Raw genomic sequence first — 24,706 nt, 5'->3', positions numbered from 1 at the left:
CGTCAGGGTCAGGATCGAACCCATGACCTCCTGTATACCAGGCGAGGTCGTTAACATCTCCTAGCCACCGTGATGATGATGAGACACGCAAACTCCAAATATACAACAGCAGGCGTCAGGGTCGGGATCGAACCCACGACCTCCTGTAGACCAGGCGAGGTAGTTAACATCTCATAGCCACCGTGGCGATTATCACAATTGGCTACGTACGGTGCGAAAGAAGTTCAACACCCATTACTGTCGAGGATATTTGACCTACTCTTTCTACACCGACCAGATGGTGTGTAAAATAATGAAGAATGTACCGTGTAGAATTGTTATCTTTTTGTCATAATCGTTTCGGCAAATTTCGATTGGAATCAATATACGTTGTCTAATGTGAGAACGGTGGTGGCTAGGAGATGTTAACTACCTCGCCTGGTCTACAGGAGGTCGTGGGTTAGATCCTGACCCTCTCATCATCATCACGGTGACTAGGAGATGTTATCTACCTCGCCTGGTATACAGGAGATCATGGCTTAGATCCTGACCCTCTCATCATCATCACGGTGGCTAGGAGATATTAACTACCTCGCCTGGTCTACAGGAGGTCGTGGGTTAGATCCTGACCCTCTCATCATCATCACGGTGACTAGGAGATGTTAACTACCTCGCCTGGTATACAGGAGGTCGTGGGTTAGATCCTGACCCTCTCATCATCATCACGGTGGCTAGGAGATGTTAACTACCTCGCCTGGTCTACAGGAGGTCGTGGGTTAGATCCTGACCCTCTCATCATCATCACGGTGGCTAGGAGATGTTAACTACCTCGCCTGGTATACAGGAGGTCGTGGGTTAGATCCTGACCCTCTCATCATCATCACGGTGACTAGGAGATGTTAACTACCTCGCCTGGTCTACAGGAGGTCGTGGGTTAGATCCTGACCCTCTCATCATCATCACGGTGGCTAGGAGATGTTAACTACCTCGCCTGGTACACAGGAGGTCGTGGGTTCGATCCCGACCCTGACGCCTGCTGCTGTATATTTGGAGTTTGCGTCTCTCTCATCATCATCACGGTGGCTAGGAGATGTTAACTACCTCGCCTGGTACACAGGAGGTCGTGGGTTCGATCCCGACCCTGACGTTTGCTGCTGTATATTTGGAGTTTGCGTCTCTCTCATCATCATCACGGTGGCTAGGAGATGTTAACTACCTCGCCCGGTATACAGGAGGACGTGGGTTAGATCCCGAGCCTGGCGCATGTTGCTGTATATTTGTAGTGTGCGTGTTTCTCTCTCATCATCATCACGGTGGCTAGGAGATGTTGACTACCTCGCCTGGTCTACAGGAGGTCGTGGGTTAGATCCTGACTCTGACGCCTGCTGCTGTATATTTGGAGTTTGCGTGTCTCTCTCTGCCCGTGGTCGCAATATCATCCATGAAATAGGTTTTTTTGGATTAGGGGCCGTCCATAAATGACGTCACGCGATTTTGGACGATTTTTTACCCCCCCCCCCTCGTCACATGGCGTCACAAAAAGTCAGACCCCCCCCCCCTCAAATATGACGTCACAAAGCTCTGCCCCCCCTCCCCAAAATCATTTTTACATTTTGAAAATAAAACATGCTTCAAATCGCTTTCAACTATTGTCATTGTAGTGCATATTTAATGTGGCGCTGCACTATGATGTTGTAGGAGAGAACATTTAGTAAAAAGTATATTTAATTAAGTAGAACGTGTTGTCTATATTTATTTAAAGTTGCGCATTTTGATGTGACGTCACATTTCTCAAACCCCCCCGCCCCTCGTCACACATCGTCACAAATGTCTGACCCCCATCCCATCCCCCTAGGTGCGTGACGTCATTTATGGACGGCCCCTAAGAGGCACTGATTCAAACACGACCTTCTTTGGGCCACAGCGCTGTGTTTTACTTTTCATTCCAAAGTTTTAACAAATAAATAAATATAATAAAAATAAAACATAATAAAATTATTCTCACGACGTTTCGGCCACAATTTTAATTTTATTTTATTACTTCCCTTCTACGTGACTTTACCGAAAGAACCAAGAAGATGAATCCCTGCAGTCACGAAAAGCTTTAAATCAAAATTTAAATAAATATATTTTAAACATTTTTACCGGAATCGATCCAAAAATCGACGTTGACTTACGCTGAACGTTTCAACATCTTGGAATCGATTCCCATTGACGTCACCGCATCACGTGGTGCCAGGAGGCGATTCGCCACCTACTGCCAACGCCGCCGCCGCAGTCGCCGTCCGTCCGTCCGTCGCATCGTACGCGTCCGTAACCCTCTCGATTTTTTTTATTTATTTTAACAACGACGATAACAACAATAAATAGTACAAAAAACAACGACTCGAGGTGTCCTTCCACCCTGCCGTCGCGAGACGAACAGTCGTCAAGTACTGTTTCAGCCGTGAACCCTAAGAAACAGGTACGGGAGGGGCGAGAGAAGTGAGGGGGGGGCCTTGAAAAGTGGCAAATTCGTGGCTTTCGTGTGAACGAGGTTGGGTTGTTTTTGTTTTTAAACAAAAATTAAGTTAATTTTGAGATGTTTGACCGCTTCGGATGGATTTTAACGACCTCCAGACTCGTTTGGGCCATCGTTTTGAGGATTTTTTCCGCAAGTTTTTTTTTGGTTTGTAATGTTGATGTTTTTAGTGACGTTGCAGCATGCCCGCAGTGGCATTTTGTAAACATGTTTCATGTCCCTCAAACGCGCCCTTTCTCTGACCTTAGACATTTTCTCATACGCTGGAGCGTTTGTTTTTATTTATTATTAGTTATATGTGATTTTAAAACATGCGAATTAAACACATTTTTTAACATTATTATTTAGACAAATCTGCCGGAATGTTTTTTTTGTTACATTTAAATCGTTATAACTTGGTGCAGGAATATGGTCGTTGACACGTTTTTTTATATCAACTTAAAGTGCCGAATTACATTTAGAGCTAGGAAAAGGCACGCATAGATTACATACAGAACGCATTCAAGTTGGAGAGATGATATTACACCTGCTAAGGAAAGAAAGTGGCCTCGGGCAAGGCAGGTTGCAAGGAGGGATGATGATAGTGGTCAGGAATAATGACGGACGAGCAATCTAAGGAATTCAACATGTCTGAGAGGCTCTCTGATGAGGAGATGGAACGATGAAATCAGCTCGTGTGCAGATCCGGAGAGTTGTAGGTAGCTTTGGGGATGCCTTCATCAGGTTGATCATGATGGATTTTTCGAATGTTCCTCCAGCTGTAGGAATGTGGAATTGCCCACCACATATTTATGGGTGCCAATCAATATGTTCCTGACCAAACGTTCGTTTGAGTATGGGGAAAATATTTGTTTTATTACTCTTCATTTGTAACTTTTGTATGTTTTGGTCATTGTACATCAATGCTTTTAAGATTTGTATCATATTTTGCAATATTACATTATTCCAAGTTTCATTAAGTATAATATGCATTTAATGGGTGCCTAACTGGTTAAGCTAATATAAGTTTATAAATAATGCCCTTTCCAGGAAAGCATTTATCAGGATGGTTCAGGATAGCAATGTTTGACACATTCCTTCTGTAATGAGTATTTTGCATGTGGGAAAACCTGAGGTACCAAAGAGAGAACTTGATTGGATTCTCCACGTTTTCGTTTTCAACATCACAATTCCTTTCCACATTTTTCTAAAAGATGTTACATACAACATTATGGGACCTCCTTTGCCAGTTCCAAAATATGATAATATGGTTTTCCCCTTTTTTCTGCCAACAAAACATGTGTTAAGATGTTAAAACACCAAACTGAAACCTTTTACAAGGAATCGTGTCTGCATTAACCACAATGCTTTTGGTCAGAATGCAAACAAAAAACATACTCTGATAATATATGCATTGTTCTTGAAACTGATTTGTCCACACCAGAGACAGCTTTCTTTTGAGCCTCGTCTCAAACGGTGTTAGACCAGAGGACGTCAAAAGGCGTACAGCCCAAAGACAACGCACTGTCAGAGTAATGAGAGCTCGGGGTGAGCATCTACATCATGGGACCTTCTTTGCCAGTACCAAAATATGATGACAGGTTTTTTCCCCTTTTTTCTGTTTGCATTCTGACCACAAGCATTGTGGTTAATGCAGACATGATTCCTTGTTAAAGGTTTCAGTTTGGTGTTTTAACATCTTAACACCTATTTTGTTGCCAGAGAAAAAGGGGAAAAACCTATTATCATGTTACATACAAGTCTATACGACTTAGCATAGTTTAATTGGCTTTGCATCGTTGTATGTGCAATGACCATAGGATGCTTTATGTAATGCACAGTGCATGGAAATATTCCATGTTACGTAACATTATTTTCCAAATATGTTAGACCTTGTAAATTAAGGTTAATGTATTCGAATCGTTCAGATTTCAGCAGCTAAAAACCTCCCTGGCCTCTGTTAAGTCCGGCCATGGCACCGCTGTGAGTAATACATTGTGAGACTTTCCCCAATAATATTACTCATGCATAATGATCAATATTAATGTGCCACATGAAAAAAATATTATGCACTGAGGGTTTTTGACATCGCTCCAGAAGCGATCTATATGCTCCTGACCTATCATCATTTTTACACGCTTTCATTTAACTCACTCTGTCTGTTGTTGTCGTTGTTGTATCCTCAAATCCTGTAACTCAATTTTAACCCACTTCCCAATGTGGTATCGACTGCAAACTTGGCATACTTATGTCATACTGATGACAATACTATATTCTATCATACAAATAAAAAATATATTTGTAAGCAATCTTTTTTATATGTTATGTTTCGGCTTGGGTCTAATTGTCCATGGTAAACTGACGTTGGCTGTAATTGAACACGGTCCCTTACGTTATGGCAAGCTTTGGGGCCACTTCCTGGAGTCGTGGAGTTCTGCCATTACTAGTACATTTCATAAAAGCGTGTTTTTAAAAAAGTAAAAAAAAACATTACTTATCTACCATGCTTTTGCCAAGTACTTCCCTGCAGCAACCTTCGCTAAGTACAAATGTATGTAAATGTATGTTTTAACACGGGAGTGAAAGTGTTAATGTGCGTTAATCTGTTAAAGTACAGCATGTGTTCAAGTGTGCGGTGTATTTGAGTGCGTGATGGTCACTGCATCGCGCGCTTTCAGGCGCGTTTCTGCGGCCGTCTGGAACGCTCCTCCGATATTAGGAAGCCACTGGAAGCTATGCACTTTTAAATCTAGATTGAAAACTAATTTCTTCAGAACTGCGTTTGTGTTTAGTTTGTTGTCTAACCCCCGCACCTCTGATGAGCACGTTTGACTACGTACAATGCGAAAGAATTTCAACTTACGTATTAAGTGTGAACTGATAATTGTGTTTTTTTACCCTTTTATCTGGCAACAAAACTAACACCTTTTTTACAAGGAGTCATGTTTGCATAGACCACAATACCTGCAGTCATGCAAAAAAAAACATAACTCTGATACTGTATGCACTGTCCTTAAAGTTGATTGGTCCACACCCGAGACAGCTTTCCTTAGAGCCTAGTCTCACATGGTGTTGGACCAGATGACGCCAAAAGGCACACAACTCAAAGACAATGCACCATCAGAGTATGAGAGCTCGGGTAAGCATTTACACCATTGGAACCTCATTTGCCAGTAAAAAACATGATAATTGGTTTTATTACCCTTTTATCTGGCAACAAAACTGACACCTTTTTTACAAGGAGTCATGTTTGCATAGACCACAATACCTGCAGTCATAATGCAAACAAAAAACATAACTCTGATAATGTATGCACTGTCCTTGAAGTTGATTAGTCCACACCCGAGTAATTGTGTGGTTACCAGGCCATAACAATAGTTAATGCAATTTGGGTAGCCGTACAGATAGATTTTGTCTTGGAGCCAGTGCGTAAGCGAAACATTCATAAGTGGTTTCCGTTTCAAGCGAGTGTACAGTCAAGCCTTGTTTGTTTCCTCATTACAGCCGTGAGTCAGTCGGTTGTTGAAATTTCATATTCACATGACAGAGAAAATATAATTCATATGGCACTAATAAGCACATTATCATTAATATATTCTTCATGAAGAACCTCTTTGATTGCTATCCACTCATGCAAATAACTGTTGTCATCGTCACATTTCTATATTTTCACACGTTAATCTGGTTCAGCAGAGTTTGTTGGGACGGCATTCCCACAGTGCATTGCGGCAGGGCTGGGCTTCAGTTGATGCCAGAGAACCCGATACCCGAAGGCAAAAGCACTTAACTCTCTACCCTTGTCAGAGTATATGTTGAATACTGTGCGTTAGGTGTGGTCAAATTGTTTTGAGAGCAAAATAACCACATCGAAAGCTATGTTCAAAGTCAATTTAAACTTTAAAGGAATGCTTTATATATGGATAATAATGTAACAAATTTATTCATCTGTGTTAAGGAATACAATATCTTAGAAATGAATAAAGACCTTAATCACTATGTATGTCTCAAAAACCTCAAGGTAGAAAGCTGAAATTTTAGGACACAAACAACAGGAAAAAGCTGAAAATCCGAGATTTTTCATTTTAAGGCCCCCAAATCTCGATTTTACGTAACCCATAAACATGTGTGTGCGTGTTATTCAGAAAGCGTTCAAAATATAATACTGTGTTTTGTTTCGTTTGATAGAGCGTTAGACAGCATATAAAATTAAAGCGAGAAACATTGTACCATATTTTATTGTTTTTTCAGATATTTCTGATTCAAGCGGTTTTGAAATAAAAAATACACATTTTATGATGTTCAAATCGGAATAACTCGAAAACGGTAAAATATAGGAGAGCTTCTCGTAGAGTTATAAATTAATTCATTTTTGTTCTTTCTACTAAAATAATAACGGAATCTCTAAATTGAGCAGTTTCCGATGGATATGTCTTTAAACGGAATCAAATCAACAATATTAGTTTTTTCTGTGAAAAAAAAAATATTTTTTGACTAGTTGTTAGTGTCTGATTGTAGATATAAATTGTACAAAAAAAATCATCGGCTAATTATTATATTTATTGAAAGCTTTCACCTGGCGAAGACAGGCTTCATGAACTGGTATCGATAATATAAATATATAGAGTATTACATGCATACGTGTTTAAAATGTACAATATTGTATTTATGTACGGTATGACGTATATAAATACACACTTTAGTTTTGCTTCGAATATTGGCTTCATCCTTAAGATTTCAATCTGGCTTCCTGAAAACTGCAGTTTTTTTTTTACAGTGGATTTTCTTTAATGAACAAGGCATTAATAGTTCAAGCATACTTCCCGGTGAGCATTTACAATATTGTATATGCAATCTGCATTCAAGGAAGTATTGCAGATTAATATTTTTGCCGTTTATAAACGGTACATTTAGGAAATCGTGTCCGATTGCCCTAAAGTGTCCTCTTAGCATACCGTTTGTTTTCATAGGTGCACAAAACTATTTATGTCAATTCTGTATCAGTAGTGGCCGCTCTATATAGATAGACTGGCCTCACCATAAGAATATGGAATGTGCAACGTTAGCTCAGGGCTGTTAATGACTCTACAACATCCAATATTTGATTAATTTCAATGGAGCATGCCCAATTTTCCCAGAATGCACCCAATATAAGCAGAGTTGGACGAACGTATGTTGAACTTCTTTCGCACCGTACGTAGCCAACCGTGAGAATAGTAGGTGCCTAAACACAAACATCGGTTGCAAATAAATTACATTTCAATCTAGATTTCAATGTGAGGTTTGCATGGGTGATTACCACACACGGACAGCTCTCCATGGTGTCAGAGGTGCTACGTGGTGGACAGCTGAGGGCAGTGTTGTAAGTTCAGTTACGTAACACATTCCTCCTGCGGAGGGAGCTGGTAGGAACGTTGGGTCGCTCGGTCAATGGCCAGGGTCAACGGCGGCGTGGTGTATTCCACAAATATGCCCGACTGTGAGGGCGGGCACAAGCCGGCGTGAGTAGGTTAAACGTTGAGTATAGCCCCACCCTCCACACCCAGCCCCTCCCCACCCTCCCCACCCATCCCATCCCCTCCCCACCCAGCCCCTCCTCACCCAGCCCCTCCCCACCCAACCCCTCCCCACCCTCCTCACCCAGCCCCTCCCCACCCTCCCCACCCAGCCCCTCCCTCCCCACCCATCCCCTCCCCACCCTCCCCTCCCCACCCAACCCCTCCCTTCCCACCAAGCCCCTCCCTCCCCACCAAGCCCCTCCCTGCACGACGGACGGACAGAATAATCCCCTGTGGGCTGCTGTAACCAGGAGGTTCCTACCAGTGTTATCCTGTACATCTATGCTTTCACGTCTATGCTGCGCTTTACCTACCCGCACTGACTTGCATGTTCAAGCGCGTTTAAAATAACCCTCGCCTCCTGCACAGGCGTGGAGAGAGGGCCCCCCCCTCTCATTCAGCAGGGGATGACAAGTTTGACTGGACTGGAGTAATTTTAGCGGCGCAGATGTGCACCTATTTGCCTTGAGGTTGACGCCTGCCAAGCCCCTTTGGTTGGCCTGACTTGTCAAACTGGGTTTTTGTGCTTCTCCGTGAGTTGCATTGCTTTTAAATGGATGCATTGTTGAGATGTTTTTCGTGACGGCGTCTTCATGCAGTATAATTCCACGTTTCATTAGTTTGACTAAGAAAGGCAGTGACTCCACGTTCCATTTTTTTTTAAACTGTTATGGTTGCGTTGCCCTTAAACCAAATTAGTACAGACAGCACGGTATATTTGCTCGCCGTTAAAAGCCGTGTAATTTCAGAGCGCTGATATTAAATACGTTTGCAAGCTTATGCGTTGCGTAAACGTCTCTTTTTTTTCCCATAGACTTTGTGTGAGGAGTGCAGTTCTCTGTAAGCGTATTTGTTCCTTTTATAAATGACGCGTTTCCCCCCCACCTCACGTGTTTACGGTTCCAAGTTTTTAATGGGATTGCTTTTTTATTTGATACTTTTTTGTATTTTTAAATCCTTTATATTAACTTCACTTGCTTGCTTGCTTGCGCGCTTACGACCGTGCAAATATTTCGGTCGTTTTTTTACCCACTTCCCGTGATCCAATCGAGCTGACATTTTGCACACAGACTCGTTGTGCGTGACAATTTATTTTCGTGAAAAAAAATTCTAAAATTTTACACTTTAGGATTTTTTTATATTTAATTACCAATTGCTTAATGGTGGCAGGCAATCATCTGACCCATAGGTGGCAGCCATCTCAAGCCAGAGGACGAGAGGACTCTAGCCGCCACGCATATAAAGGATTTATAGTGAAAAACTTAGTTTTTATGTGTTAATTTTATAAATGACGCGTTTCCCCCCCCACCCCACGTGTTTACGGTTCCAAGTTTTTAATGGGATTGCTTTTTTGTTTGATATGTTTTTGTACTTTTATTGTCTGTCAAGATGGTAAAGTGCCTTGATGTGATGTAGTTGCAAATGGAGTTTCATAGGGGTGGAAATTATTCACGTAATTGATTAAACGTCACTTGTGGCAGTAATACGGCAAGACTGCACTTTGTTGATGGCTCCTAATGTTGGTACAACGGACGTGTGTTTTGTTACGTTGATTTAAGACCCCCAGGTAACTTAAACAAAGGCCACACTCGGCTGCTTAAGCTTATGAGAAATATAAATTTTGAAGAGCTCTTAAGAGAGAGAGAGGGCAGGGTGGGGCTCGGTGGGGAGGGTGGGGAGGGGCTGGGTGGGGAGGGTGGGACTGGGTGGGGGTGGGAGGGTGGGGAGGGGTGGGGAGGGGCTGGTCACCCCGTGGTGCCCTTATAAAACTCAACGTTTAACCTACTCACGCCGGCTTGTGCCCGCCCTCACAGTGGGGCATATTTGCGGAATACACTACGCCGCCGTTGACCCTGGCCATTAACCGAGCAACCCAACGTTCCTACCAGCTCCCTCCGCAGGAATGTGTTCTCCTGCAGATGTAGATGTCACCACCGCCATCTATTGCGTGGCAATTGAACTTACGATCTCTCGGTCTGAACAGGCAACTGGACATACGGACCAGGTTTGTTCGTGTCTCTGAAAGTTCGTAAGGAGAATGTTCATAAGTAGAGGAGTCTCTGTATCAAGGGAGAGATATACGATGCAATAATGATGCACGTCCCACCACCCCCCTCCCCCAAATTATGTCACCTACAGAGCCAATATATGACCAAGATGGTTCACTTAATTATATCGCGCGGTCATGCGAAACAATAAAGTTATTCCTTCAGTTTCAAAGTCACAACGAGCTGCTTTTAATAACAGCGAGTTAAAGTGATGCCTCGAGTTTGTAGTTTGTGCAGCGTTGATCTAGGCTAATGACGTGAGCGATACACAGTGCATTGAAGGCAGACAAGATGAACCCGTTCCCTGTAAATACAAAACAGATGGACAGTTGTCTGAGCCGGTGTTTGTACCCACTCCCACCCCTCGTTTGACTAACCATCCTCGCTAAGCAGCATAGCGAAATATTTTAATAGGTTTTTTACCCTTTTTACTGGCAACAAAACTGACACCTTTTTTCAAGAAAAGCTTTCTCTGCTGTGGACCAATCAATTTCAAGGACAATGCATACATTATCAGAGTTGTTTTTTGTTTGCATTCTGACCGCAGGTATTGCGGTTAATGCAAACATGACTCCTTGAAAAAAAGGTGTCAGTTTTGTTGCCAGAAAAAGGGGTAAAAAAAACTATTATTACAGCATAGTGAAGTACAGTCAAGCAACCAACGCAACCGACACTGTGTGTGTGTGGTGGGTTGTCCTTCACCAGAGGAGTGGAATGACAAAGGGGGCTGGTTCATTAAACGCAATCTAATCGTTACTCCCCAAATTATCTCAGTTCGTTGAATTGTGAATCATCATCATCATCACTTGCCCAGTGACCCTCCCGTTATCCATTTTGTCCTCGGTTGAATTCGCCTGCCTCTTGTCACCTTGAGCAATCGCCTCCTTATCACTCTTCTATAACTACTGCCACTGCTGCGACTACCATGGTTGCTGCTCCCAAGATGATTCCTTCACCCATGTTCAGAGGATCGGTCTATCAGACGGGCAGTTTCGTCTCACCCAAACTGTGTTCAACCACAGCACTTTTGTGTAGTTTTCCATCTCTCATTTGACACGGCTGTTTTTGCTCCGATTTTTCGATTGGCTTCATTGCTCTACTTTATTTGATTTCTTTGACTTTTTACAATGTTTGGTGATCGCGGGTCACTCTTAAAGATTAGACTATCCTGGTCCTCGTGTGAGTTTGTGGCTGAACGAATTGAACTTGAAACCTCAATCGTCATTGCTCGCCCAGCGGCCAGACCCCAGCGTGACCCCGAATTACTGAACTAAAACGAAGATATTTTAACAAAAAATTCCCAGGCAAGTCACACTGAGCTATATTGCTCTTTTATGAGAAGCAACCTGGCTATCACAAATGATAGCTCAACGGAAGTGGCTTATCACGTGGAAATTTATAGTCGCCAAATACTCTAAATGCGTGTTGATTCTATGTGTGGATGGAAAAACCAGAGGACCCGGAGAAAAATCAACGCCACCACGGGGAGAGAGAGAGACACACGCAAACTCCAAACATAGAGCAGACATCACGGTCGGGATCGAACGAACCCACGACCTCCTGTACACCAGGCAAGCTTGTTAACATCTCGCCACCGTGGTCGTGTCGCCCGCTCGCGGACAGACGCCGAGGCAGTCCGACCATGGCGTCGAGCGGCAACATGGAGCAGGAGGAGCGCAGCCTGCGCGAGTGCGAGGAGTACGTGCAGCGACACGGCATCCAGGCCGTGCTCAAGCAGTGCATCGTGCAGCTGTGCATCGCACGCCCCGAGCGACCGATGCAGTTCCTGCGGGAGCACTTTGAGCGCCTCGAAAAGGTGAGGTTTCTTTTTGCAAGTCTCCGTCTGCTTCCTACTGCCTTGTAGGGGTTGGTTGTTTTTAAATCCTTTATATTAAGTTCACTTGCTTGCTTGCGCGCTTACGACCGTGCAAATCTTTCGGTCGTTTTTTAACCCACTTCCCGTGATCCAATCGAGCTGACATTTTCCACACAGACTCGTTGTGCGTGACAATTAATTTTCGTGAAATTTTTTTTCCCCAAATTTTACACCTTTTAGGACAAAAATATTATATTTAATTACCAATTGCTTAATGGTGGCATGCAATCATCTGACCCATAGGTGGCAGCCATCTCAAGCCAGAGGACGAGAGGACTCTAGCCGCCACGCATATAAAGGATTTATAGTGAAAAACTTTGTTTTTACGGGTTGATTTTTTTATTGCCCTTCTGTCGCTGTGCCGTGTAGCTGTGGGGCCGTGACGATGGCAGGCCGGGGTGAGCGTTGGCCATCTTGTTCGCTGTTCGAATCTGGCAGGTCGCCCTGGTTATTACTGTCAAGGTGTATTAACTGTAGGAGAATAATATAATTTACATTCAAATAGCATTATTTGTTGGTCATATTTTTATATACGGCTCTTTTTCAGAAGCGACCGCGCTATCACAAATGATAGCTGAACGAAGTGGCTTATTGCGTGGAAATTCATCGCAGCCAAATGCTCTGAACGCATGTTAATTCTAATTGTGGAGGGAAAAAACCGGAGGACCCGGAAAAAAATCCACGTGACCACGGGTAGAGAAACATGCAAACCCAAAAATATGCAACATGCATCATATTTGGGATCGAACCCACAACCTCCTGAGTACCAGGCGAGCTAGTTAACATCTCGCCACCATCATCATTAGTCGCATACAATGAGTAATTGCACGTGACAAGAATATTGCTTGCGAAGGTAACCCACCTCCGCTCATCATCATCCAGGTGGGAGAACAGCACGTTTCTTTGAATGGCTTTGGAGACTGCAGCCATGGCCTTGTAATCTTTCGTGAATAAGCTCCTGCATATCAGGCGACATTGTTAACATCTCGCGCACCGTGGCGCCCCATTAATACGCGGACATGACAAACGCGCTCGCCGTGCGTCGCCCGTGCCGCCCTCGCCAGGAGGAGGCGAAGCAGTTCCTGTCGCGGCGCATGTCCAACTCGCTGTCCGACTCGTGGGAGGAGGAAATCTCCCCGCCGCCGCCGAACCCCGTGGTGAAGGGGCGCAGCCGCCGCATGGCGTTCAGCGCCGAGGTGTACACGGAGGAGGACGCCGCGTCCTACGTGCGCAAGGTGGGTGCCTGCTCGTTCACGCGGGCGGAGAGCGTCACTCCGTGAACTATTCAAAACTGAATTTCGATTTAAAGCTTTCGTGACTGCAGGGATTCATCTTCTTTGTTCTTTCGGTGAAGTCACGTAGAATGGAAATAATAAAATAAAACATAAAATCATTCTCACGACGTTTCGGCCACAACTCAAGCAGCCGTCCTCAGGTGAAGAACAGGTGAAGAACAGACCTGTTCTTCAACTCAAGCAGCCGTCCTCAGGTGAAGAACAGGTGAAGAACAGACCTGTTCTTCACCTGAGGACGGCTGCTTGCGTTGTGGCCGAAACGTCGTGAGAATTATTTTATTATGTTTTTTAAAAATATTTTATAATTTCCATTCTACGTGACTTTACCGAAAGAACCAAGATGATATTCAAAACTGAACGACGAAACTTTTTATTTTATCGGGTAAGGCCCAACTGAGCTCTTTTTCGGAAGCGACCCTGGCTGCCACGAATTATAGCTCAACGATAGTGGCTTATCGTCACGTGGAAAGTTATAGCAGCCAAATACTCCTGAGCGCACGTTGATTCTTAAATGTGGAGGGAAAAACCGGAAAAATCCACGCGACCACTGGGAGAATATGCAAACTCCAAATATGCAAGGCACCGTCAGGGTTTGGATCGAACCCTCCACCGTAGCACCCCATCATCATTGCCATCATCATTACCATCGTGTTTTTATACTGTTTGTTGTTGTAACATTCTTACCCGCCACCACTGGACATCTGTGAAAAAGAGCTTAAAAGTTCATCGGATTTTTACAGTATAAATATTCGAATTCTAATTTCTGCGTTTATCAGGCGTTGCTTAAGTAGCCTCGGATGAATCAAAGCGCCTCACCTCACGTCTCCACCTCGCGCATCAATACTGCCATTGTATTGGACCAAAATGTACGCACAGTGGCCGTTAAAGATCCCGTATTGTTATTCGAAAAAGGGTGGGCCATGCGCGTCTCCGTCGCGGTCCAAATTTTATTTGTTGAGTTTTTTTGAGCCAGCCGGCGAGGATTGGGCAAAGGGCACGGCCCCAATTTTTTCACCCAGGCAACCGGAGAGCACAGACTTGATATATTTCTTGACTTATCGCTTGCGCAACAAGGCCAAATAGTTGTAATTACCCGCAAGTTACTTCTATAGGTCAAACCGACGCAGCAGCATCGCCCCCCCCTACTGGAAGAGTAGGTCCAATTTCGCGATTGCCCTGTGCTCTAAAACGCGCGGCATCTTTGCCCAATGTATTAAATTATTGTTGTTTGAAAGTACTAAATTAAGTTGGTGACGCAAATCTCACATCCCAACCGTTGGCCCTGGTCCCAATCATACAGGGCGAGAAACTCAAGCGAGTGTTTATGTACGTGTGTGTGTTGAAGTTATTTCGCACCGTACATAGACAGCCATGCTAGTCGTGAGTTATCAAATACAGCTGTGAAGATGCCTCCTCCACAAGTCCCACTGACGATCATAACACATGCGCATGTACATAATGACGACCATAATCAATGTGCGTGTACATAATGACGGTCATAATCATAATCACGGTACTTATTGTACACGATCACACGGTTTCGAGAGCACCGTCGCCATCATCATTGGAGATGCGTCATTATTCGCGTTTATTCCCGTGGGCATAGAAACTGCCACTATTTGGACACACGTGTAGGATAGACAGCAACAGGAAAATTAAAAGTGTGTTGGGAAAAAGTGCATTGTTCGGAACAAGGAAAGAGAGGAAGACCTCACAGGGAATGTCTTGACGACGACACGAGAGATCGTTGCCAGAGAATAAGACGTGGCACTACTGGAGCACATTGGCATGAGATGGAATAATGTGCATTGGGGACACCTCTGGTCTCGACTATCTTTCCCATGGGTTGTGATGATGATGATAGAACTGGCAGCGCAATGGACTTTGCTGCACTGCCCCCTGCTGTCCTCCACGGGGTAACACGGGCCCCGTACGTATCCTTATCTCATGTAATTGATGTCGCTGCCCGGTAGATGTCAACGCGGCACCGCGTGCCGTGCGTCTGCACCAGAGGTCGCAACCGGGTACCCGATACCCGTACCCTACCCGATACCCGGCTACCCGTACCCGGCCGGATACGGGTAGCCGTTTGCGACCCTGGTACGGCCGGTTACGGGTACGGGTAGGCCGTGAGTCACTGGTGAATAGCCTTTTGTCACTCATTTCGGGTAGGGTACGGGCAGGGAACGGCTACCCGTACCCGGCCGGGTACGGGTACCCATTTGCGACCCTGGTGCGGCCGGGTACGGGTAAGGAATCAAAACCCGTTTGCGACCTCTGGTCTGCACGCATGCCCGCCAACGAAAATGACTTTGAGCGGTCAGAATTTGTCGTCGGTGTGCGTTAGTGATGCCGTTGAAAGAGCGTTTTGCTTAACAACGCAACGCCGCCTCCCTGTATTAGAGGCAGTCGAGGACAGATTGGGTTTGCCGCTTTGATTGAGAAGCTTGCCTCGTTTGCCTCCCGGCGACGTACAGCGTGAGAAAATGAGCGTAAAGATAGCGCTACCCTCTGCTGGATGCCTTTCATATACGGAAGCGCAAATACGCAGCGAACTTTGATGTCTTTTTTTGTTCGCTGTTCTTACACGCTTTTATTTATCCTCAAAAAAGAAATCTTGTAACTCAATTTTTACCCACTTCCCAATGTGCTATCGACTGCAAACTTGGTATAGGTATGTCATACTGATGACAATACTATATTCTATCAATGAAAATAAAAAATATATATTTTTAAACCATCTTTTTTAACGGCTCTAATTGTCCACGTTTACGGCTCTAATTGTCGACGCTCAACTCACGTTGGCTGTAAATCACCACGTGGCCCCTTACGTCACGACAAGCCTCGGGGAGCCACGCCCAGGGGCGGGGGATGTGGAAGGAGGGGAGGGGCGATGGGGGAAGGGGGCAGGGGGGGGGCAGCTCGGACAGTACATTTCATTAAAGTGTGTTTTTAAAAAGAGTATTTTTAAATATGTTTTCTTATTGGTAGGCTTGTCGGGGGAAGGTTGGCTTGGTTGCTTCCTGTAGAGTTGGACCCCGGGGAAGTTATTTTCCCATGCATGTATCCAGGGAAATGACCCCTGTAGAATTACCTTATGTGCGTGAACAATTGAACGTGGGCTAAAGAATGGGTTCCTGATTCTAGTGATGACTCTGAATCGCGGCATTTCGAGTTGCAACATTCCTTCGGCTCCGAAAGGTGTTCACCAAGTTGAATTGTGACACCGATCCACCAGCAGGTGGCATCGAGGTCCCATGCCTGGGCTCGGCAGGAGGATCCGGTCAGGCAAATGTGGAAAAATATAATTTGTCCTTGCTATTTGGGATAGAGCGTTGCCCCCTCGCACGCGTGGGTTTCCTCCCACATGTATGAACAATCAATTGGCCGAACACATCCCAACATATTTGCGCATCCGTGTTTTGCGGATTGTACACGGTTGTGTGATGCAGTCACGTTAAGGATGCTGTCACATAAAAGCTCTTTTATTATTATTGCAAATTTCAAGAGATCCTATCCTAGGACGATTGGCCAATTCCTTCTTTATTTCGTGTCAGAGGAGACTAGCGTACTCGGAGAAAATCAACACGTGCCAGGCGAATGTAATTTAACTATCTGCACAAAGGGATTCAACAATCCATTTCATTTACTGCCATCTGTGGGGCACAGCCCATTGAGTTTTTAGAGTTTTGCACAAATCTGTATGATCCATCAGTCGTTGCTTCCAAAGTGTGCAGGATTACAGGTGTGCGCCACCACTTCTGGAGGTGCGTAAACGTGTCGACACAGTTATCTCGTGTGATCTGAAAGGGGGTTCCCGTTTTCAGGTTGAACGATTGAAATGTACCAGATTCTGCAGCACTGTTTTTACGACCGAAATAGGGGGATTTCTCCACAATTGTGGCTGTCGCCTGATGAGGCTGGTTGTAATTATCGGCTAAACGTCGTACTCAAATTGTAAACGTTATCGTCTTACTCTCCAACACACCGGTGTGTTCAAAGAGGAACCAATTGACGCATTTTGTTTGCGTGACGAATTCTTAATTATGGGCCATGCCGGGTGGTGGTGGGGTTTAATGACACATTTATATTTATGCCTCTGGTGGATAATATTGATCGCGAAAGCCTACCACGTGTTGAACCGCTGAGCGCCGTTTTGTTCAAAGCTAGAAATACTTTGTGGTGTCGTGTGTCGGTTTAGTTAAGAGCTTGCCATGTCCCAGGCCATAGTGAATTTGATGCGTGTGAATTGCCATGTGTTCGGTAAGAGTGCGCGCGTGTGTGTGCGCGCGTGTTCATTGTTTTCCGTTGCACACAGGTGATACCGAAAGATTACAAGACCATGGCTGCACTCTCCAAAGCCATCCAAAGAAACGTGCTGTTCTCCCACCTGGATGATAATGAGCGCAGGTGAGTTCGCTTCATGAGCAAAATTCATGTTGCTTCCAATTACTCATGATATGTGACTAATGATGATGTTAACTATCTCCCCTGGTATGCAGGAGGTCGTAGGTTTGATCCCGACCCCGACGCCTGTATTTTTGACATTTGCATATTCTGCCCGTGGTCGTGTCGATTTTTCTTGGGGTCCCTCATTTGCCAGAAGAAAAAATATGATAATTGATTAATAAAAAATTATCATATTTTTTCTTCTGGCAAATGAGGTTCCAATGGTGTAAATGCTTACCCCAAGCTCTCATACTTTGATGGTGCATTGTCTTTGAGTTGTGCGCCTTTTGGCGTCATCTGGTCCAACACCATGTGAGACTAGGCTCTAAGGAAAGCTATTTCGGGTGTGGACCAATCAACTTCAAGGACAGTGCATGCATTATCAGAGTTATGTTTTTTGTTAACATTACGACTGCAGGTATTATGGTGTATGCAAACATGACTCCTTGTAAAAAAGTCAGTTTTGTTGCCAGATAAAAGGGTAAAAAACCAATTATCATATTTTTTCTTCTGCCAAATGAGGTTCCAATGGTGTAAAAGTGAAATTTAGTTTACTAAAAATAATAGTAATTTCAAGCCAGTATAGCGCTTGATTGCAGGCGGTGCATAGCCATCACCACCTGGCGACGAATAAGCTCACAGTTTTGCTTCTTCTTCTACTCCCTGGCATGTATCTCACTCATGTCCTCTTTTTTCCCCATCCATTTCCTTTCCTTGGCTGTCATCTCCCCATGTCCACTACACGCTCGTGGACTTTCTGATCTTTTCACTTAGGGACCACCTCTTTCTAGGTCTACCTCTCAGTTCCTGCCTTGGTGTTTGCCTTTCGTTCAATGCGGTTTTCCTTCCTTCTTATAACACGTCCCAGCCATCTGATATGGGTACCATTTGACTTTTTATTTGTTATGGTTCGTCTCTAAGTTGCCTCTTTTTCGATTAACGAACGACGCAAATCAAAGCATAAATACATATTTTTGGTTCTTTAGGTAAAGTCACGTTTAAGGGAAATAATTAAATAAAACAATATAAAACAATACAATTCTCACGACGTTTCGACTGCAACACAAGCAATCGGGCGATTAAATTGGGTTTCAGATGTAAATCGGTGATTTGGTGTTTGCAGCAGAGCATTTAAAGGATCTACCACGCTCCAATTAATTTATGTTGTATTTGTTAAGAAAATTCAATAACAGCCATCAGTATATTTTTATGCTCCACAACTCGGGTCAAAAATGTTTATGCGTAAGCTCTGTCCATCCACTTATGGACGAAACTTTAGTTCAGAGTTCTGCTGCTATTTGGGACTTAACCCTGGAGAAAGCCGGTTGAATTTATCTAAGCGTTACACAACACTTACAGACCAAAAACAAAAAAATAACCATTTGCAAATGTACAAACGCGTTTCACCATTGCAGCTGACGCTCTGTGTGATTAAACGCTTCCAAAGACAAACGCGTGTTGGGAAGCGTTACACGATCCGTCCGTATGCACGATTTTACATTTTTCCTGGCTCGTTTGCGTCAGTGTCTCGCCTTTGATTTTAGCATCAGAAAAAGAATAAATCTCATTTTGACGGGGACAGTCGTAAAAATCTTTGCGTTAATCCCACACGTTTCCCGTGCAACAATGGAGCTCCTCTTCTTGGTTCTTTCGGTAAAGGCACGTAGAAGGGAAATAAAATAATAAAAATAAAACGTAATAAAATAATTCTCACGACGTTTAGGCCACAACGCAAGCAGCCGTCCTCAGGTGAAGAACAGTTCTGTTGGAAAGACAGCGTCTGAATGGGCACCACCAAGCTTGGCAGCGTATATTTAAGCTGGGTTGGAGGGGGGAAGGGGGGCCTTGACAAAGGAATTTGCATATCAAGAGGAATTTAGCATATTTATGGGAAATGCAGATATGGGATTAGTCACTACTTGTGGAATGCGTAGGAGGTGGGGGGGGTTTCAAAGTCATATTATCATATTGAATCCCTGCAGTCACGAAAGCTTTAAATCGAAATGAAGCTCCTGTCGCGAGCACGCCGCCGCTCCCCGCTATTTAAATCTGACGAGAGTCGTTGGATTGATTATCTCCGTGACCCTTGGTAGGAAGGTCGTAGGTGTTTTTGGAATGGGCTGGGAGAGGTGGGGTGAGCGCTTTTGGCAGGGGGCGGGCGAGGGGGGACCACGCTGCCGAGGGGCGGCAGGGAGAAAGAGAAGGCCCGGCTTTGTGTCGGTCTGTTTGCTCTGCTCGCCTCATCCCTCCTGCACCTGTCACAGCTTTATTGTGCTGCTTGTCCTCCGCTGCCAGACTTTTTCCCCAGCCTCGTGTTTGTTACAATGAATCAGGAAGTGGGCAAATAGTGGATTTTAACTGCCTTATCATTGACTTGAGTGGCCGCCACTGAGTGAAGGCTAACACTCGCCCCCCCCCCCGCCCTTCCAACCCTCTGGCCCGCGCGCTCCTCCTTTTGTTTTCGCGAGGCCGTGCCGCTTTGGGAGAACATCACGCGGCCATAAAATTTGTCAACTCCAGCGCCCGCGTGGATGCAATTAGCGAGCGTGACGGTGTACCTTTTATACTCGTTGAGCAATCAGCGCTTGTACAATGTTTCGCTTTGTCTGGCAACAATGCCAACAGTTGTTTTGCACTTGTGCTATAGCCACAGTTGCACTTCATGAACATTCCACTGGATGTTTTAAAACAATATATTTTTTTACGGGCTAAAAATTACAAATTTGGTCAAACGAAATTGAAATTGGCTCTTTGCAGAATTTAACAGTATTCCGCATCGAACGCTTTGCAGTGTAATTAAAGTGGATTGCTAGTTTCGCCAGATGGCGGTTATGATTTTTCCCAACCTCTTTCAGCTGTCGAGTACCATACTAATTTAACTTGAGCCCTTGCATTTGTCATGGTGCGCTGATTGACTTTTTAAAGAGCCCAAAGTCTCGGATATCATTTTAAAGCATTACATTTTTATTTATTGCACTCCTCCTTCCTTAGCGGAGACAAGAAAGTGCCACTTTCTTCAAGGCATCGAGCGAATTTAACCGCGCTCAGAACGTGGCCAATGACAGCCGGAATTTTTGCGCAGCAAACTTTTTTGAAGAGGCAGTAAAATATAGCTTTTCTGTTGCAGTTCTGAAGCTTGCTTGAAAGGGAAGGTACTGATCGTTTTAAGCGTGGCCTGTTCGCGGTTATTGCAGGCTTGTTGTTATCAGTGTCACCAACACGGTGTTTTTTAGCAGAAAAAAATGTCTCAAACGCCCCCACAGTTATTGCGGCAGGTAAAAAAAAAAAACCCACACCACTTTGTTCGAGACATTTACTTTTCGAGGTGACGTTTTATTTTCTTTCTTTGGTGGTTTTAATTGGTTATCTGGCCAGTGGTCGGAGCACGCCGAGGTGCAATCGGGAAGGTTGCGAGTTCAAATCCTGGTTGGGGGAGTTACTCACCCTTCATTCGTTGTGGTCGTCCCAAGGACAAAACTCTCTTTTCCGAAAAGGAATGTGGAATTTTCCACCATCAACCGTGGGCTGCAAACTTTAGCAACGCACCACCCGCACACCCATTCGAGTGGGGGAAACCGCTTTTACGTTTTTAAATGTAATAGTTAAATGGCAAGCCTCTGACCGAATCATTCCGGAATGCGCCCGAACTCATCGTTGGATCTCGCGAGATACGCGTGGTCGATCCTTGGCCACCTCCTCACATGACGGTCGTTGTAGATCATCGTCTCCTGGACCTGGGAACCTGCGTTGTGGACTGCCAGAGAGAGAGAGGGCAGTTGCCGCAAAATCCATTGTAAAAACTCTACTTCTGCGTTCACACATTTAGGCTGCCGGCCTTCGCTAACTCGCACTGGCCAACATGGTGAAGTATAGCCAAACGACCCCCCACGACCCGCACAGCATGGGGGGAGCCCTTCTTCCAGCAGTGGATTGACAAAGTCTTGTGCAGTTGAATCTGTTTATCATCGCAATTAAATTTAACTTTTTTTTTTTACAGAAACCGCCGTAAAAAATTCTAATTTTCACCCCACTTTGCATTTGGCCGAGCATCCCAATGTAGGAGCACAGAACTCGGGTAATTGTTAGTGCCGGTTCTGGCCACCCTTCCACTTGTTTGTGGTTTGCTGAACCTCTGAATCATTTTCTCTCTCGTCTCAGTCTGATAGTGAACGAAAACTGCTCCCGTTACAAGTTGTAAATTTTTACTACTTCTTAAACTTGGCCACTCTCAGCTTACGCTGAAAAGCATACTGAGACCCATCAGGACTCGGATGTAGGTGGTCTGTGTAACACTGTGTGTGTGCGCGCGCTGTACAAGGAAGCTTGTCAGGACAAAAATGTAGTTTAATGCTGCCGCTTCAGATTTTCCATCGCCCCACCCTCCCCGTTTTCTCGCTGCGATGAGCAGTCGCGCGGGATTCGTGTGGCACGTCATGGTTTTAGCACAGAAGTAGCGCCGTTTCTAGGTGTGGTTTGGGTTTTTTTTTCTTTTCCCCTCATAACGGAGCGGCTAATGGGCAACCTCGCCTTTGCCGTTAAGCGTACAAAACGTCGGCTTGAACCGCGCGTAATAATCGGCGGTTGTTATTCAAGAGCCGCGAATAAAAACGAACAGTCGCCTACCTTCTTCTTGGTTCTTTCGGTAAAGTCACGTAGAATGGAAATAATAAAAGAATAAAATAAAACATAATAAAATAATTCTCACGACATTTCGGTCACAACGCAAGCAGCCGTCCTCAGGTGAAGACCAGGTCTGTCGGGGAGACAGCGTCTGAATGAAACAGCACCACGTTTGGAGCGTATATTTAAGCTGGGTTGGAAGGGGGGGAAGGTCGCCTTGACAAAATAATTTGCATATCAAGAGGAATTTAGCATATTTATGGGAAATGCAGTTGTGTGATTAGTACTACTTATGCCCGTGCATTATGCAGGATTAGCAGCATCAAAAGGGAGGTGATAGGGGTAGCATTAATAAGAAGATGAATCCCTGCAGTCACGAAAGCTTTAAATCGAAATTTAAGTCGTGATTAAATCGCCGCAGAGTACAACTCCGATCCCGTCGCGTCTCGTCGGACGCTTCACGCGACCCGGCGCAGGAGGATTCCACCCCCCACCCCTCCACCCTCCCGTGGCTTCGATCTCCCGCGACGCTTACGCGCCCACAACTCGCAATCGCATCCACACGCAGAATTGTGGCAGATAATAATAATGAAATTTATAACGCGCGCAAATTTGCGGACGTAACGGCCGCAACTCAGAGGCGCGGAGCCAAGCTCAGAGTCGCTCAAAAGCGCGTGGTTATAGAGGTGAGTTTTTAAGTGTCTCTTGAAGGAGGCGATTGAGGTGATCCTGCGAATGTGCAGAGGGGTGACGGCGTTCCAGACTGTTGGGGCTGCCACCGAGAAGCGGCGCATAGACACGATGACCATCCTGGATCTTGGTATCAAGGGGAGGTCGTGAGTCGCGCTGCGCACGGCATCTGCCGCGCTGATTATATACTTGACGATGCACAAACGGACAAAATTATTCAAAACTCCGTCTGCGGCAGTGCGCGGCGCGACCGTGGTCACCGCCCGGAATGGAACGTGGGGCGTAAAAACGACTCGTTGCCCCGAATCGCAAACACGAAGGAGGAGGCATCGCAGGAATTCGCCACTCCGAACAAAGACGGTCAAACCGCATCGAGCGCTTTCGGGTGGCGCTTCTGCGGCCGTCTGGATGAATGCTCTTCCTTCCGATATTGGGAAGCCGCTGGAGCTATGCACTTTTAAATCGACTAGATTGTTGTCCTTCGCCCCGCAACCTCCGCATGAGCACGGTTGACTACGTACGGTGCGAAAGAAGTTCAGCATGCATTCGAACTGAGTACCACATTGTTGCAACTGAACAGCGGTTGTCCTACGGATAGCCCTGCCCCCCGCCATAGTCAAGAGTCGGTCCAGGATTTATAACGCGCCATGTTCAGGAAAAAGCGTCGACAGAAACGCGGACGGCACCGAGAGCATCTGTAAGCGTCACCACTGGCTCACGGCGGTGAACGGGAGATCCGAGTGCTTGCCTGCCCCCACCGCGCTCATTGAGCGGGGAAGTAACTTTTGACTTCTTTTGACTGTTTAGCCACCGGTGCTGTTTGGTCGTTCTGTTGGGGGTAAACTGGTCCATGCCATGGAAACATGGAAATTCCACCACCGCACTCGCAGGGTAGACCGATGAGTGGACGATGGAACAAGTTGCTGATGCCCCCTTTGAACAGGAAGTCGCGTGACGCTATTAGGAGTATCACAAGTAATCCTCTGTTCAACGCGATCTTGAGGCCTCTCATTGACATCTTTGAAGCCCTTTAATTGCCCTTCTGTGTCGACACAAAATGCGAAGGCATGGGGGGGGGGGGATGAAGGCTGGAAATATCCCGACGAACACTCGCGCCTTTGTCGCCGGCAGGGCCCTCCTGTCGACCTTCGCCATGACCACTGTGTGCATTTGAGATGGTGAATTAATACGTGTCTGAATGCCTAGTGGTTTTTTCTCTCCCTCCGCGAGACAAAAGGACGCAATCAGACTTCTCTGGCGGAGACAGAGAGAGGAGAGAGAGAGCGCGTTTTATATTTATTTGCTCGTCCCATTTTTGTGCGTGGGCCGAAGCTGCGTTGGGGGAGGGGTAGGAGGTGGTGGGCGGCATTCATGCCATCGGGTGTTTGAGTCACAATTGTCCCATTGTCCCCCGTCCACCCCCCTGGTCGTACTTTTATTCTGCAGTTAAGGGTCAGCGGAGGTGATGGAGAGTTCAGGGTGGCGTTGAGGTTGAGCGAGTCAACAAAACCCTGATTAATGAGCCCCCACCCCCTCACGTCCAAAGTTCTTCAATGTCACGTGGTAAATATTTTGATTCGCTATCAGCCCTCTTAGGGGCAGCCGGTCTAGACATGCAGCTCCACAGTCGATGCAGTTATTTGTAAACCTCCGCAATAATCTTTGGTTTGCGGTGCGGCAATTACACAAGGAGG

General features: G+C 45.4%; 1 protein-coding gene across 1 annotated transcript in view; it reads left to right on the top strand.

The window, feature by feature from the left end:
- The first annotated feature begins 2,213 nt into the window (after positions 1 to 2,213).
- LOC133346435 (cAMP-dependent protein kinase type I-alpha regulatory subunit) overlaps positions 2,214 to 24,706 on the top strand; it is a 111,965-nt gene continuing 89,472 nt past the window's right edge. The window contains exons 1-4 of the mRNA XM_061558004.1: positions 2,214 to 2,443; positions 11,706 to 11,898; positions 13,023 to 13,193; positions 17,572 to 17,663. Of these exons, the coding sequence (XP_061413988.1) occupies positions 11,725 to 11,898; positions 13,023 to 13,193; positions 17,572 to 17,663 (437 nt within the window). The 5' untranslated portion in view covers positions 2,214 to 2,443; positions 11,706 to 11,724. The remainder of the gene's footprint in view (positions 2,444 to 11,705; positions 11,899 to 13,022; positions 13,194 to 17,571; positions 17,664 to 24,706) is intronic.

This window comes from Lethenteron reissneri, chromosome 3 (genome assembly GCF_015708825.2).
Source record: "Lethenteron reissneri isolate LAM-NWPU_2019-01 chromosome 3, ASM1570882v1, whole genome shotgun sequence".
NCBI lineage: Eukaryota > Metazoa > Chordata > Hyperoartia > Petromyzontiformes > Petromyzontidae > Lethenteron > Lethenteron reissneri.
This window is presented reverse-complemented; position numbering and strand designations above follow the sequence as displayed.